This window comes from Chrysemys picta, chromosome 19 (assembly GCF_011386835.1).
Source record: "Chrysemys picta bellii isolate R12L10 chromosome 19, ASM1138683v2, whole genome shotgun sequence".
Classification (NCBI taxonomy): domain Eukaryota; kingdom Metazoa; phylum Chordata; order Testudines; family Emydidae; genus Chrysemys; species Chrysemys picta.
Window position 1 is genome coordinate 4,239,562 of NC_088809.1, and position 15,289 is coordinate 4,254,850.

Below are 15,289 nucleotides of genomic sequence, written 5' to 3' on the forward strand. Positions count from 1 at the left end.
AGCATGTTTCCCCAGTGGCTCATGATACGTCTACACAGAAAAAAAACACCCTCTGCAGTAACGAGCCTCAGCCCGGGTCAAGTGACTTGGGCTTGCAGGGCTTGAGCTGCAGAGCTAAAAATGGCCGTGTAGATGCTCAGGCTGGAGCCTGGGCTCTGAGACCCTCCCTCATTGGCAGGGCTCCAGGCTGTGCTGCTGTTTATAGCCTCACAGAGCGAGCCCCAGTCCGTTGAACCAGACTCTGAGGCTCTCTGCTGCGGCCGCGTTTTGCTGTGTAGACCTCCCCTCACTCTAATAATCCTGAGGCGTTTCCAGTCCTTCAGGGCTAGGCTGTAATTTTACAAACCGCCCTGAGTGAGGCGTGGGCAGTAGCCGCACCTCCTCAGGAGCAGTCGGGGAACCGACTGTGGTTCTGAGTCGCAATTCCTCCCCCGCTTCCTGAGAAAGGAGTAAGTCACTTCACCCCTTCGTGTGGAGCAGTTTGCTCCCCACCGTGGGCCTGCCTGGCAAGCAGAGAGAGATGGAGCCGCGACTCGGCTCTGCCCGCTCTCAGTGGAGAGTGATGAGGGAGCATCCGTTGCAGCCAGAGTCTCACCCGGGGGGTGCGTGGGGCTTTGCTCCCTTGTGCAGCTGAGTGCAGGCTGTGACTATCTAGCCCTCATCGCATGCTTACATGATGTAGCCATAATAGTCACTGTGCCCAAATACAGCGACGTTAAGGGCTTTGCGAGGAGCCTGAGGCACCTGTCTAATTGCTATAGTGGTGGGCCACGATGGTTCAATCCCAAATAGTGCACGTCACTGTGGCTTATGTGCGCGTAAGCAATAAAATGTTGCGGATGAGTTCGCGGTCTTGGGTAGCCATGCTTCACCTCCCCTTTGACTCGTCCCTGGCCCCCCAAGTCAGGCGTAAGGCGGCATCAATGCCATAGAAAAGGACAGCTCTGAAAGGCTGTTGCGTAAATATGGGAGTTGAGGTGTTGTACCTCATTATGTCAGCCCACACAATATGGAAGATCACCTGCTGTTTCAGATCTCGTGCGCCTGTCAATCATGGCGTGCCTGTTTAAAGCTCAGGCTAGACTTCTGACCACAACTGGGAATTTTTTTTGGAGGGGGGGGAATACAATTTGAAGCTTGATTCATTATTAACATAGCTTTTAAAGCTGGTTTATTGAATAAAGTCCCTTGCACAGCCCCCTTTTTGGTTGAAAACTGGATTTTGTTTGCACCAAAAGGACTGGTGATAGAAATCTATGTTTGGTTGGCACTTAGTTGGCTTTGCACGTAAACTATAGACTTGAAGTAGCAATACAGCACTTTGTGTGTCCGTAGCACCCTTCGCCTGAACAGGATAGTGTGCTTTACACCCTGTGAGATAAATAGGTACTAGCCCCAATTTCTAGATGGGGACACTTCGGCATCAAGGGAACGAGTGACTTTCATAAGGTCACACACACAGTCTGTAGATAGCAAGGACTTGAACCTGGGAATCCTGTTTCTCAGTCCAATGCCTTACCCACAAGAGCATCCCTCCACCCTGAGATTGACAGTGCAGGTTTTTTGTGGAGTACTTCCAAATATCTTTCCAAGGGGCAGGGGAGAGAGTTAATATTTTAAAGTAGTACATGTCCCGGTGTAGTCAGTAGCAACCGGGCATGCCCCAGATGGGAGACACTTAGATTTTTTTTTTTTTTTTTTTAAGCGTCTGAAATTATTTGGATTTGGAACTCTTAGGCCCTGTCTGGAATAGGAAAATAGGTGGTGTTTGAACATGTGAGCATGTGCAGACTGTTTAAAACCTTTTAAAAACCTGTGAATTGGTTGTGGTCGCTCCTAGTGGCTAGAGGGCTACTGGGATTAGGTACTCCAGTGATGGGCAGCAGTGTAAAGCCCTAAGGGCTTGTCTACTTGGTGAAAATGATCAGCACAGCTATAGCAGAATAGCTGATTCCGCAATAGTTATGCCAGTTAATTTACTTGTGAAGACAAGCCCTGCGTGGGTCACCTACAGCCAGTTAACATGTTTTTAAAGGCGTTAAACTGAATCTACAGTAGGTGCAATGTAATGTTTAAAATCATGTCAGCTAACGCATATTAGCCAACACGTTTTCCAGTACACCTTATTTTCCTAGACACGACCATGGACTCAGTGAAGAGGGGTTTGTGTGTGGCGGCTTTCAGCAGAGTAAATTGTAGGCATAAGAAATAAGTAGTCAGAGTTTTTCCAAATTGTGCTCCTGTTTTCCCGAGGCTTGACTATATTTCAGATTGTGTTGTAATTCTTACAGCATCCTCTAACATGAAATCCGAACAGAGTATTTTTTTGCCCTTTCTCAAACCGGAGGGACTCACAGGTATGAGACCTTAATGGAAGAAATTGTTAGTGTGGTCACAGTATACAAAAGTCTCTTTGAAAGTGCTGCAGTTGAGGCTCCTTTGAGTTGTTAGATGGGAATTTATTTTTAACCATGCTCGAGGTTTTCATTGATTTCAATTGTAAGTGTGGCAAGGAATGAAAGAAGACTTAACTCTCTGCAGTTGAGAATGGGGAGGTTTCCAGAAGTTCAAAGCTCTCAATATCCTAACCACAGCTCAATTTGTAACATGAAGGACACATTTGGACTTTAAGAAATTGGGCAGATGTGTCAAGTGTCTATAAAATACTTAGCACTGGGCAGTTTTCCAGTATGAGTAATAACATCCAGTGGAAATGTATATTTGCTAGAATCAAATAAAACCAGCAAGTTTTTACTCCACACCAATCAGCATGTGGAAATCATCTAAGTAGTTTAACCATTATTACCAGAACAATGTGGATCCTAGTGGCCCTCAGGCTTAAAGTTTCCTAAGCAAGCAACCTATCCCAGCACTTTTTTTTTTCTTTCCCCAATGAAATGTTGTTCTGTAATAGTGCACAAACCTCCTATAGTTCCTTTTGTCTGAGGATTGCCGAGCCCTTAAATATTTGGACGAGCTCCACAACAGCCCTGGAAGGGTGGGTAGGGGCTGTTCAGAGATCACTGCACCCACCACTGAATTGTCACCACGTCACTGGTAGAAAGTGGCAACTGTTCAATAGAGCACAGCAACTCCGCCCACCTTTTTAGGGTGGAGGTGAAGATGGCTACCGTGTCAACTTGGAACTGCAAGAGGAATTCAGAGAGGTAGAGCGTAATTCCCTGTGTTGGATTTCGGGTAGGATGCTATGTGCAACATCCCTACTCCTGCACATAAGTGCTAAGACCTCTTTTAATTGCCATAAGTGGCAAGAACATTGGTTTTAAAGGGACACATCAATTCAAAGTCAAATTGATTTAAAAAAAAAAAAAAGTTCGGTAGTGTCTGGTACTGCCTGACTTCCCCTGCCAATTATGGTTTTACAATCACATTTTCATCTCTTAAAAGCTGTTTTTCCGTCCTCCTTTGCTATGCAAAACACCCAAAACCAAGGAGAAACAATGTAACTGACTATACCCAAAGTGATCTTATGGTTACTTATAACAATACTGAGGTCTGGTCTACACTATGGACCTATATCGGTTTCACACCCTTGAGCAACATAGTTATACTGACCTTAACTCCCCATGTAGACAGCACTATGTTGGCTGGAGAACTTCCCCTGGTGATATAGCTACCATCTCTCAAGCAGGTGGATTAACTACGCCAATGGGAGAGCTCTCTCCCATCAGCTTAGTGCATCTTCATTGAAGCACTACAGTGGTCCAGCTGCGCAGATGCAGTGTTTTAAGTGTGGATTTGCTCTAAGTAAACAATTTTTTTTTCAGACTGTCATCTTTCATTGTGTGTGTATTTGTGGTCAGTCTCACACTCATGCTTATGCACTAATCAAATACTGCAACGTTTTGGTTTCAGTTGCTACAGGCAGACTGTTTAAATCCAAACAAACTGTTTTCTTCATCATCAGAACAAAGCTTCATGAAAGTATTGTTAAGCTTTGTCAAGCAAACCAAACTTTTATTTTGTCCCAACACCACATTTTACATCTAAACTACCAAATGGTGCCCCATGACTTAAAAAGCATGGAACAGGTTTTCACACAGCTTTTCCGTGTGTCTGAGCGAAATGTTATGTTATCTCTCTTCTTAACTTAAAACATTTCTGAGGTACAAAAAATGTCAAACATGCCCAGAGCTCATCAATTAAGTAGGTTTTTCTAGGTCAAAAAGAAATATGCAGCCCCCCGGCACCACTGTATCATTCAGAGCTACTACTGTGTTGTTTGAAGGTTATATTTTAAGGGGTAAGTAAAGGGGTTTGAAGTAAGCTGTAAGAAATCAAATCAATATTTATTAGCAATTTTACTTTGTGCTGGTGCTCCTGAAATTTACAACATTGTCAAGTGTTGTTGTTGTTGACAGTTTTGGAAACTTGTACCTTGTTCTAAAAATTGCAGTATAAAACTTAAACCGAATACCAGCTGCTATGCCTGTCCCTTCTCTTCCCCCACATCCCAACTTATTCAGCAAAGCAGCAGGAGACCTGAGTTCTTTAATTCATAAAACAGGGCCAGAGCTCATGTTGTCCGAACTGTGACTCCCCAGAGCCCTTAAGTAGGTAAAAGTAGCAGATGTGGGCCCCACGTGATGGTAGCTGTTGACCTTTTTTGGGGCTGTTAAAGTGTCTGGGGGCAAAATCCTGGTTTAGTTTGGTCACCGTTCCAGTGACAATTTGTTAACTTTGGAGCTTGCCATTGGCTTCACTGCTCCATCTCCAACGAAGTGCAAAACAATAATCAAGAGAAATATTTTTTCACACATAAACCACTTTCACCCTAAAGGTTTCCCCGGTTTAAATATTTGACTCTCTCTTCTTTTATTGCTTCTTGTCCCATTTCTGAAACAAGAGGGAGCTGGAGTATCCTGAAAATATGAAAGAGAGAATGTATTGTACACGAGCAGGCAGACACTCTTTTCAGGGCCTGGGCTTTTTCTGAGAATAAAATACGATTCAACCAGTGTTTGGTGGTGTGAGTTGACTGGTAATTATTAAGGGTGCTCCCATGTTCATGATTGGGGATATTTTCATCCCACTGAGATGAAATGGAAGGGGGATATTTTTATCTCCATGAATGGGGATTTCTACTTATAAACCCCCCATGAACTGAGATGACATTATGCCTCCCCCCCCCCCCCCCCCGTCTTGTTCTTCTCTGGAATCAAACTCTTTGGGATCAAACCAAGGACAAATGCAAGCTTGAGACTCTGCAATGACAGTTAAAGCATCAGCACATCATGCACTTTTTTGCAGAACAGATTAGAAATAACCTTGATAGATGGTTGGAGGTATGGGAATGCAGATTGGAGGCCGTGTGCCAAACCCAGGAGAATACTACTGCTCTTACATTCTCTCTGTCCAAGTCAATGATTAAAAACTAGTGATCACTGAATGGGGGTATAGAATTTCAATAAAATATTGTGTAGGTGCTTGTCTGGACTGATCCTGTTGAGTTTTTCAATAACTTCATACTGTTATGGGTAAGCCTTGATGTATGGTTTATAGAAAATCCCGCCCAAGAGCCAAGCAGTGGATAGGAAATTTGGCAGGAGTAAGGCTAGCTGATACTGACTCTGAAGGGTGGGGAGATGAAAGGATAGCCCTCCTTTCCTTTCACCATCTCCTAATAGTGACCAGGTCTTACCAGGAGCTTGATAACAGATTTGGATTTTAGTATGAGATGCTGACCCTTTTCTTGTTGCCTTTTCAGACCTTTAGAAAAGAACCTCTGGTAGCCCCCGGTCCTGCTAACCCTTATGCACGTGTTTAACTTTATGAGCTAGAGTAACTTGGGGCTATTCACAGTAGCAAAGTTAAGCATGCATGTAACCACTTTCAGAATCAGGACCCTAATGGTTAACATTTTAGAGAGAGGTCTGGCTATTTTTATTTTCCACGGCTTTCTCCAGTTATTTTTGATAACTGAAGTGGACAGGACTTCAAAGAGCAACTTGTCATTCCAACACCATATATTTTGTCTAAGTACCACAGGGTAAAAATAACAAAGCAATCTTTAACTCAGGAGACTGATGGCTAGTAATATTTCTTAGACCTCGCATAGTACTCTACAGCTTTAAATCACCAGCCACACATTCATCGCTAATGTGCTTTGCAGAGGTCGCCTTAAGGCAAGCTGCCAACTTCTTAAAAACTCGTATCAAAGCAACCTTTATCAGAATACCTCCATGTTAGATGCAAGATGCGATTGTGTGCCAGACGGGATGTTGGCAAGGGATGAAGGCAGAATTAAGGTGGCTTGGGTGGCTGTGAATTTTCCTGCCTTCTAATATTTGCCCTCTTACTATAATGTAAATATGGAATTATTGGCTTTCTTACCTTGTATGATTTTTGAGAAAACTCCAACATTCTCTTATATAATTGATACATACTTCAGTTTATTGAAGCTTTTTTTTTTTTGGTCTGTGAATTTTAAATAATGAAAGTGTAACCCACGTTCAATGGCCCTTTCACAGGTAAGGGTTGGATTCTGATATTGTACTCACATTGAGTGGCATCTTACTGATTTGAATAGCCACAGCTGGCCTACCTGCAGAATAAGGTGCTACTCAGTGTGAATGAGGCAAATTCTGGTTTTATATGATGTTGTATGTCTCCAAAGACTTAGAAACATCGATTAGTAAGTAAGGGCAAGAAATAATCTTTTGATATTTGTAGCAGAAAATAAAGGACTTTCCCATAAAACTAGATACAAAAGCTCTGTACAAAGCGTATCTAGAGCAAATATCGTGTACCTTGCAATAGCTTGCAATAGCTTGTGTGCAACCTTCAATGTCTAGAACCTGTTGTACCTAAATGTGGTTATCTGTCAGTTACTGCACTGGGGTTGTCATTTAACTTCATTGTGAAATGTTATTGGTGTTTGCCCATCCCCCATGATAGTCACCGAGGAGGCTCTGAATGGAGCTCAGTTTAGCATCTTATACCAAAGAATTATCGGTCTCTGAAGGCTAAGTTTGTTTTGGGTGGTCCAAGGTCTAAATGGATGTCATGACACTGCCTCTGCTTTGGATAAGAATGAAGTAAACGAGCGGTGATGCTTCCATGGGAGCTAATTTCATCTCTTGGCCAGATCTGGCCTCTGTATCTCTTTATTTAGAGCTCTGTTTCCAACATCCCTCTTGGCTTGAAATACCAATTAGTGGTAGCAGTCAATGCTGTGCTGAAACAAAAGGAAATGTAGCAACTGGCCTCTGGGAAGGACTTTGGGTTGACTTTTTAGAGGCCTATCCAAGTCTCAGAATATGCAAGAGCATCACTTTGGTAACGGCCTGTTTAATAGCTGAAATTGAGATCTGGTACCTATACAGAGACTATGGTTAAATACATGGGAGAGAGAATTCTTTATTAATTTAGTTTTGTTTTTAATCCATATGCCTGGGAATGGATATGGAATAAAAGGCAAGATTTTATTATAGAAAGAAACTAGGGGCTAAGACCCAAACTCTATCTCTCCCTCTCACACACGTGAGTAGTTAAGAAAAAAAAAAGGAAGATGTCAATTGCAGGTGAACGATGTAACTATCTCTGTAGGGTGTACATTCACTTCACTAATCGAATGTGTTGGATGATTGGCTAAGGAACGTTAAATAGATAAAAGTTAATGCTCACATGATTCTGATGAGATGAGACCTTTTTTCCCCTTTGGAAAGTGAATTATAAAATGTTCTCCAACTTAGTCACATTTATTATAAAAAGTAAAAAACCATTCCGGGGGGGAGGAGGGGGAATCCTTCTGCCAAGTTGATCTTCATTTTGATCTTGGAAACACAAGATTGTGATAAATGTATTTGTTTTTTCAAGGAGTATGTAGCTACAATAATATCCTTGCTCATGGGATTTGATATAAAAAGGGGGATGGAATAGAAGCTTACTTAACAGCAGAAGACAAAGGGAGCTGGTGGTGGAGATGTTAAAGATGGAAAGGGCTTATGTGTAGAGTTACTTCATAGGTCGGTTTTAGGATGCGGTCAGGTGGCTTTCCCCACTCAGATACACTCCAAACACAGTTCACACCAGTTGTGCTGGGGTCTAAACTTACTTCCTTTGTGGGGTTTGGTCTTATTCACGTAAGGAACTGAAAATACCACACAAAATCCAGCCCTCTGTCTATAGAGAGTCATTCCCACTTTCCTTAGGGTGAGATATTGAACTACCCGCAACAGTGAATCGACAAAAGATACTTAATGTTTTCAGCATGATCATAAGGAGGTTTTCAAGCAAACACTTCCATCTCTGTGCATAATGTTATATATTCCACACACAAAAAATTAGTTATCTTTGAACTGAGGTTGCTAGTTGCTATCCTATGAGTGCAAAATATGAAAAGCAAGGAAAAGAAGCAGGCAAGTCATTCAACAGCCCATGTACAGGCCACCTTTTTGTTCCCCTTCTCAGCCTCAGCAGCCTCCTCTCCACAGTCTACAGCCCACTTACCACCACCCTTGTCCTGAACAGCCATGTACGGATGAAACTCTAACCATAAATACAATTCAACAGCAGGTGCACACGTAGATTTTCATTCTGTAACTTGAACATAAACAATTAATACCAAATTGTGAGTGATCAAGACAGAAAATGCAGTTGTCCTCAGAAGAGCTATTGTGCCAGATTTGGCAACCAAATTCAGTTATTAAAATGTGAAACAGAAAAATGTCAGTCGTGCTTAGAGTACAGCTCTCTACACCGACTGAGCCATGGTATTACCCCTGTAATAGAGCAGCAGTAAGGCTAAGCACTTTTACAGATAGGTATGCAGATAAGGTTGTGCCCCAGAGCCCACCAATGGAGGGCTGGGATTGAAAGCCAAGTGACCCAGATGTGGGGTTTTACATTCCTTCATTCCATAACTTTTGAGTTTTCCATTTAGGTTTATTTTCATCTTTTTTGCTAGCACTTCTTTGGAGGAAGAGCCGATGCTTGCGGGCCTTTGGCAGAAGTGTGATTTGTGGAGGAAGGGAATTGAAGTGAGGGAGGGTGTGAAAATAGGAATGATTTGAATGAAATTGTTGTAAATGAGCCCTTCAGGTCTGCAGACGATAATGGAATTGCAGACAGCAAATAGGTACAACCACCGTCAGATGCGAAAGGAACTGAATAACTTAGGCCAACAAATGATGGATGCACTTCATTATAGAACAACGCACAATGCTTTGAAAGCAAAGAATTGGTCATCCAGCCCAGTGATCAGGGAAAGATTTGGGAGAGATGTCATTGAAACCAGCTGCTCAGTGTACAGTAGCAGCCAAGAAACCTGGGGCAAGTTTCCTCAGTGGTGTGAATCAATGTGTTTGCTGGCTGAGGATCTTGTCCTCAGGTGACTTGTTTTGCATAAGACACATGTACAGGTGTGTTTAAAACTAAAGAGCTCAGTAGGGCCTGATCCTGCTCTATTGAAGTCAAATAGAGTCTGTTGGTTTCAGGGGTGTATGAATTGGGCCCTTATTGAATACATGCTTTACAAAGTTACCATACCGTGGTGGATTCAGTTTGTCTAGTCAAATTCCCAAATGTGATTAAATCATAATATGTCTGGAAGCGAATTTTTACAGCTGATTTACAAATGTCTGCAAACAGAGGTTTGTAGTTGAAGTGCTGTCACGCCCTTAACTGTAGCAATGATACAGACAAGAATGCTGTCCTCTCTCTCTTCAAGAGCGATGCTAATGTATGAGCTTGACTGTGAATCTTATTCTGACCCTGCAAAGAAGCTGTTGCTGTGTCTGCCTCTGCTCATGTTTCCCATTGTGGAAATCTCAGAGAAACATGGAAGGAAGGAAAGGAGAAATTTCCTGCCTTTTGCTATTATTCTTTGCAACGTGTTAAATATTTCACCACATACTTTTTCCTTGAAACAATGGGCAAAGTATAATGACCTTCCCTGTGTAATATTACAGCGCAGACCCTGGGAAAGTTCTGTAAGACACTAGGCACTATGTGAGTTTAGATTAGGAGGTGGTTGTAACCCTCCAGTTCAGCATCTAAGCGGCTTTGTAAAAATAAAACATGGCTTGTTCCTTTTTTTTTTTTTAATTTAAAACTTATGGGCGCTCCCGGGTTTTTATGCTGGGTGCTGCTTTCCTTTGCTGTCAGAGCTCAAGCTTTGTTGTTATTAAAAAAACAGGAACCACTCTACAGATGGACAGACAGGAGGATGCATGGCAATATCGCACCGTGGTACTTACAAAAACAGAACAGGAACTTGGAAATGAGAGATCCTCAATGTGCTCGATGTGTTCTTAATAGGTTCCCTGTGTTGCTGTATGCCTCGCTCTGGGCTACACAAATCTCTCTCTCCTTGAGGGCTGCACTCCTTTTGCTGTTTCTCTGTTATAGCACTCTGTGGCATGATTTTGGTGCGTTGGACCAAGGGGGATTTCTTCATTTTATTTATTGTTTGTATGATAGTATTAACTAGAGCCCGGAACCAAGATCTCCCCATTGTGGTAGGTGCTGTAGGTACACCTGGGAAGAGGCAGTGTTGCTCTGAAGAGCGAACATTCTAATTAAACAAGAGTTATAAGGGATGGAAGAATTTTAAATTTAAATATTCTTATCCCCATTTTATAGACGGGGAACTAAGCCATAGAAACACTGAAGTAGAAGTCTCTGGCAAAGCCAGGAATTAAACACAGATTTCCTGAGGCCTAGGCCAGTGTTTTAACCACAAAGCCTCCTTCCCCCTTATTTAGGAGACTTATTCATTTAGCAAACACTGCAAGTTCAGTTCCTCTGTCCCCTAGGTAACTCACTCGATACTTTTTCCATTGATGGCACCTCTTTCATTATCACATTTTTTTGGTAGGGTAGATATTTTCTTCTGATCCACTGTAAATATGTGGATCAGTGGAGGTTTTAAGTGTCTTTCCAGTTTCACTAGATGGGTGGAAAATATTCTGGTTTTCTTAAATATCGTGACTTTCCGGTTTGTAATCTGTAGAAACAAACTCTTAGAGCTCTTAACTCAGGCACTTAGAGTCCCATTATAAAATTCACATTGAGCCATCGGTCACAAAGAATAAAATCCTATCCAATTTATTTTAACAATGTCTTGGGAAATATTCCTTGTCTCAGGTCTTTCTATTCAACCTTGGGACAATACAGTTATATATTGGCCTCTGATATATGGCTTGAATGTTATGTGTAGTAAAAATGCTACAAAATTTGCGGTAGGGAGCAACTGCGTAGTTCCTTTGATGATGGAAACTGAGTATGAATCTTTTCCTTTTCTCTCAGGCTCTTGAAGAGGCCCAAAAAGCCATTCAGCAACTCTTTGGTAAGATTAAAGATATCAAAGACAAGGCGGAAAAATCAGAGCAAATGGTGAGTGTCAGTTTCTTCCTGGCCTTTAAAGGGAGCGGGAGATCTTCTTTTGTTCCCAGCATTTGTGCTTTGTCCATCCTAATGGTCGCATATTGGTAACACATGCTATTGAGAGTTCATTCTGGCTCTAGTTCTACATGTTGTATGTAGGTTCTGAACCCTTGTCCCTATGTTAATGTGGCTGTAGAAGCTAGCAAGGTTCCAATTCCAGAGAGGACAGGGCCCGTCACATCCTCTCCTTACAATTTGCTGTAGTGGCTTGGATGTTTAATCAGTCTCTCTTGTTTTTAATCCCTAGGTTAAAGAAATCACACGAGATATCAAGCAACTAGATCATGCCAAGCGGCATCTGACCACCTCCATCACTACCCTCAATCACCTACACATGCTGGCAGGGGGTGTGGATTCACTTGAGTAAGCCACAGGAACTTTCACTGGTGCTTTTATCAATATGGGGCTTTGCAGCTGTATTCTGGAGTACTGGACAGCAATCTAAATAGTTCTTTATTAGCCGATTCTTCTTCCAGGGAATGTATGCTCACAGAATTAGCAATGGCTATTATAAATTCTGTTGTCAGGTCTTTTCGGCATGTACCCGGTAGGTCCTGCAGTCCCTGTCCCATATGAATAGGAACTACTGTTGCTGCCTTGGACTCGAGTCGTGTCCCTGATAATCAGCATTAGAGGACCATAGTTGCTATGTTGGTGAATAATGTTGTTCCATTCAGTTGGATGTCCTAATTCTGAGTGTGGCCTTTACAAATTAGAGCATCCCCCAAGTGGTATTTGAGATTAGTGAAATTTATCTATTTCTTTAGTTGTTTGCATTTCTAAGGTGCCCACCACTATTGTGTGCAGGTGCTGTTACATAAATTACGAAGTACGTTTAATGACCCTTCAAGAGAAGGGAGCCCAATTCTTCTCTTCCGCCTGCATTTTGAAACTACGCTTTATCTGTAGTAGTCTCTAGTTGGTTTACTTGAGGAGCACACTGCTGGGGCAATCCACAAGTTTTACTTGTTGATGAGATGAGTTTTGCAAGCAACTGGAAAGTTGCAAGACAAGGGCTAGGCCTGGTTTGCATGGTAGTGAATTACCCAACTGAGAGCCCACTGCAGAGAACCTCATGTTTCTAGACACTTATAGGTTAAACCCAGCCTTCCCAGCTGTACAGAGCCTAAAAAAGAATGCAGAAAAAGAAATAATTCAATTTGACTTTTCGTCATTTGCTCATGAAAGACATTAACAATAAAGTCAAGGCCAACAGCTTTTCATTATAATTCTCTTCCCTATGAGGCTGTAACTCATACTCTTCTGGGATGAGAAATATCTTGATTTGGGTCAATATGGCAAAATAACATTTACTGCCTTCAAACCCATACTGTGAAGTTGATGCATTCAATAGTTTACATGTTCTTTGCCAAGAGTTACTTTTGACGTCCGTGTTTTTGAAGCATTATTAGATGTATGCGGTCTCCGTTTATTTTAGCATCAGTTAAAACAAATTCTAATGCTGCAGTGGAATGTTAATGAAGATTTGTGTATTTTAGACAAATAAATTTCAGTATGCGTGGCTGTGACCCAGAGCATGATGAGGTAATCTATGGAATTGCCACCCAAGATCTGCCCTTAACATTGAGCCTGGTTTTATAATCTCTGATTTCCTCTTCAGGGCTATGACCAGGAGGAGACAGTACGGGGAAGTTGCCAATCTCCTGCAAGGTGTTGTGAATGTGTTAGAGCACTTCAACAAATATATGGGGATTTCACAGATACGACAGCTTTCCGAAAGGTAAAATGATCAGTCTTTGTGCACTTCACATGCCTGCGGGGAAAGGAAGTTAGAAAATGCATTGCACAGGGTAACTTTTCCAAGAATTTAAAGGCTGGATACATTCTTTACAATTTATATCCAGCCAAAATGGATAGTTTAAAATTGGATGCAACTGGTTCATCTCTTTAACTGTCCATTTTATTCATAACAATGATTAATATGTATACAATTCACAAATGACCTGAGCTTCCCATTGCCTGGCTTTTAATAGGCACAGTAATTAATTTATTAGCAGTGAACATTGTTTTATGTGACCTCATATGAATCAGTATTTGTAATAAACCCAGAGCTGATCTTTTCCACCACTTTCTTAGCCTCGTGACTTTGGCCCAGAAGTGTAACACAAAGTAGAAGATATGTACATTTAAAACAAAATAATGCTCGGGGCCCGTTTCTGTCCTGACTTCCACCTGACTTCAAGGGAGTTGCACAGAGCTTAAGTCAGGGCAGAACTTTTCCCCATAGTGTTGAGTCTGGAGCTTCATGTGTATCCGATTCCCATTGGTTCATGCAGCTGGAGTCGTCACTTTATTTCCCTCAAAATAACCAAATAAGGCTTTTCTGAATCCACTGAGTTTTGTATGGTTTCCACCTGAAACTGGCCCCACTTGGCTCAGAGCTCAGCAATACGAATGCAATTGAGGTTTGCAGCCACCACCCCACCCAGGAAAAAAATAAATGGACAAAACATGCCTGGTTCTGCTATGAAACTTTTTCACCCAGCTTGGTCATGGTGCTGTTTTTCTGGAATTGATTTAATAACAAAATCCAAACTAGTGAGCTGAGCTTGTGGTCTTTCTCTACACTGCTGCATGGGATACTCAGCCTTGATCTCTGGTTCTGGTCTCTTCTTGAATTAGCAGTGTATCTTGTCACCCAGTACCACCCCCATCTAGCTGATTAAGGATCAGTGTTGAGTGACCCACCCAGGCCGCCTTGGGGTGGGATGGCTTCAGTTGGGAATTTGAGGATGGGGCTGAGAAAATGTCTAGGAGACAGCTAGTGTGTTTTACCATCCCCCTCACTCCTTGGTGGTTAAAATGAACAACACTGAGTACAGAACTGCCTGAGACAGTGCTAAAGGCAGATCCAAAGAATCAAATTAAACGTGTGCTGCTAACGTTCATGCAGGGGATGGACTGACAATGTTTTCATAGTAATGTGAACTCCTAGTCTTTACTTTAGCCTAATGTTTGCTTTTTTGCATGCATGTGACTGCCATTCTCAGATATCAAAGCGGGGGCTTGGTATATGAGAGGGGCTTGGCGGAGCTCTGCAGATACAGTGTGTAGAGTGGCTTTCGATGGCATCCTTCCTAGGGAAAGCAACTAGCAGTCCAAGGCAGTATAGGATTGCAGGCAATATTGATGTCATTGTTTTGGTGTATCTGAACACTGAAAACATACAGGCAGAATCTGACCGCTCCTCTGTACTGCACTGACCCTTCTTCCAGAAAACCCGGTGGTGGTGCATGTGTTCCACCCCAGTACTGCTCCCCTCAGAGTCTACCGAGAGGCCTAGGGATAATAGGCATGTGCCCTGGTTTGACAGAGCACTTAACGCAGACTTAACTTCAAGCACTTGCTTAAGCTTCATCATAATCAGTGAGTTTGAAGCAAATTCTTCAATGCTTTACTGAATTAAGGCCATGGTCCATGTACGTGCCATACCCCAGAAATAGAACTATGTCCTTTTTCTTCTAGATTACTCCTGCTCTTCACAGTACCAATCCGCTGTGAGCGGGGATCCGTGGATGGGACTATTGCTGGCCCTTACACAGCCACATATTAATGCTGCTTTTGCAGCTAATATACGTAATTGCTTATGCAGTGAGCCAGAATTCGGCCCGGGGTTCCTTTTCTAATGTGCAGCCATTTATTTTACAGTGGCTTGGACTGTAAAATGAAAACTTTTCATAATGCCGGTGAAAGACACAGTGGTATCAAGTCCTACCACAAAATCTGTTGGGGGCCGGGAAGAAAATCTTTTTCTGTTTTACGGCCTCTCTAAGATAAGGCTTTTAGAAGCGTAGGGAAAGTCTGTTCCTACTATTTTTAAGATCCTCTTTGTGGGATTTTCCTTTCTCTGTTTAGACAG

At 42.3% G+C, this 15,289-nt stretch overlaps 1 protein-coding gene across 1 annotated transcript in view; it reads left to right on the top strand.

Annotated features, from left to right (window-relative positions):
* Nucleotides 1-15,289, top strand: part of VPS53 (VPS53 subunit of GARP complex) — a 90,034-nt gene that overhangs the window by 20,325 nt on the left and 54,420 nt on the right. Inside the window, exons 5-7 of the mRNA XM_008168958.4 lie at nt 11,272-11,358; nt 11,657-11,772; nt 13,031-13,150. Of these exons, the coding sequence (XP_008167180.1) occupies nt 11,272-11,358; nt 11,657-11,772; nt 13,031-13,150 (323 nt within the window). The remainder of the gene's footprint in view (nt 1-11,271; nt 11,359-11,656; nt 11,773-13,030; nt 13,151-15,289) is intronic.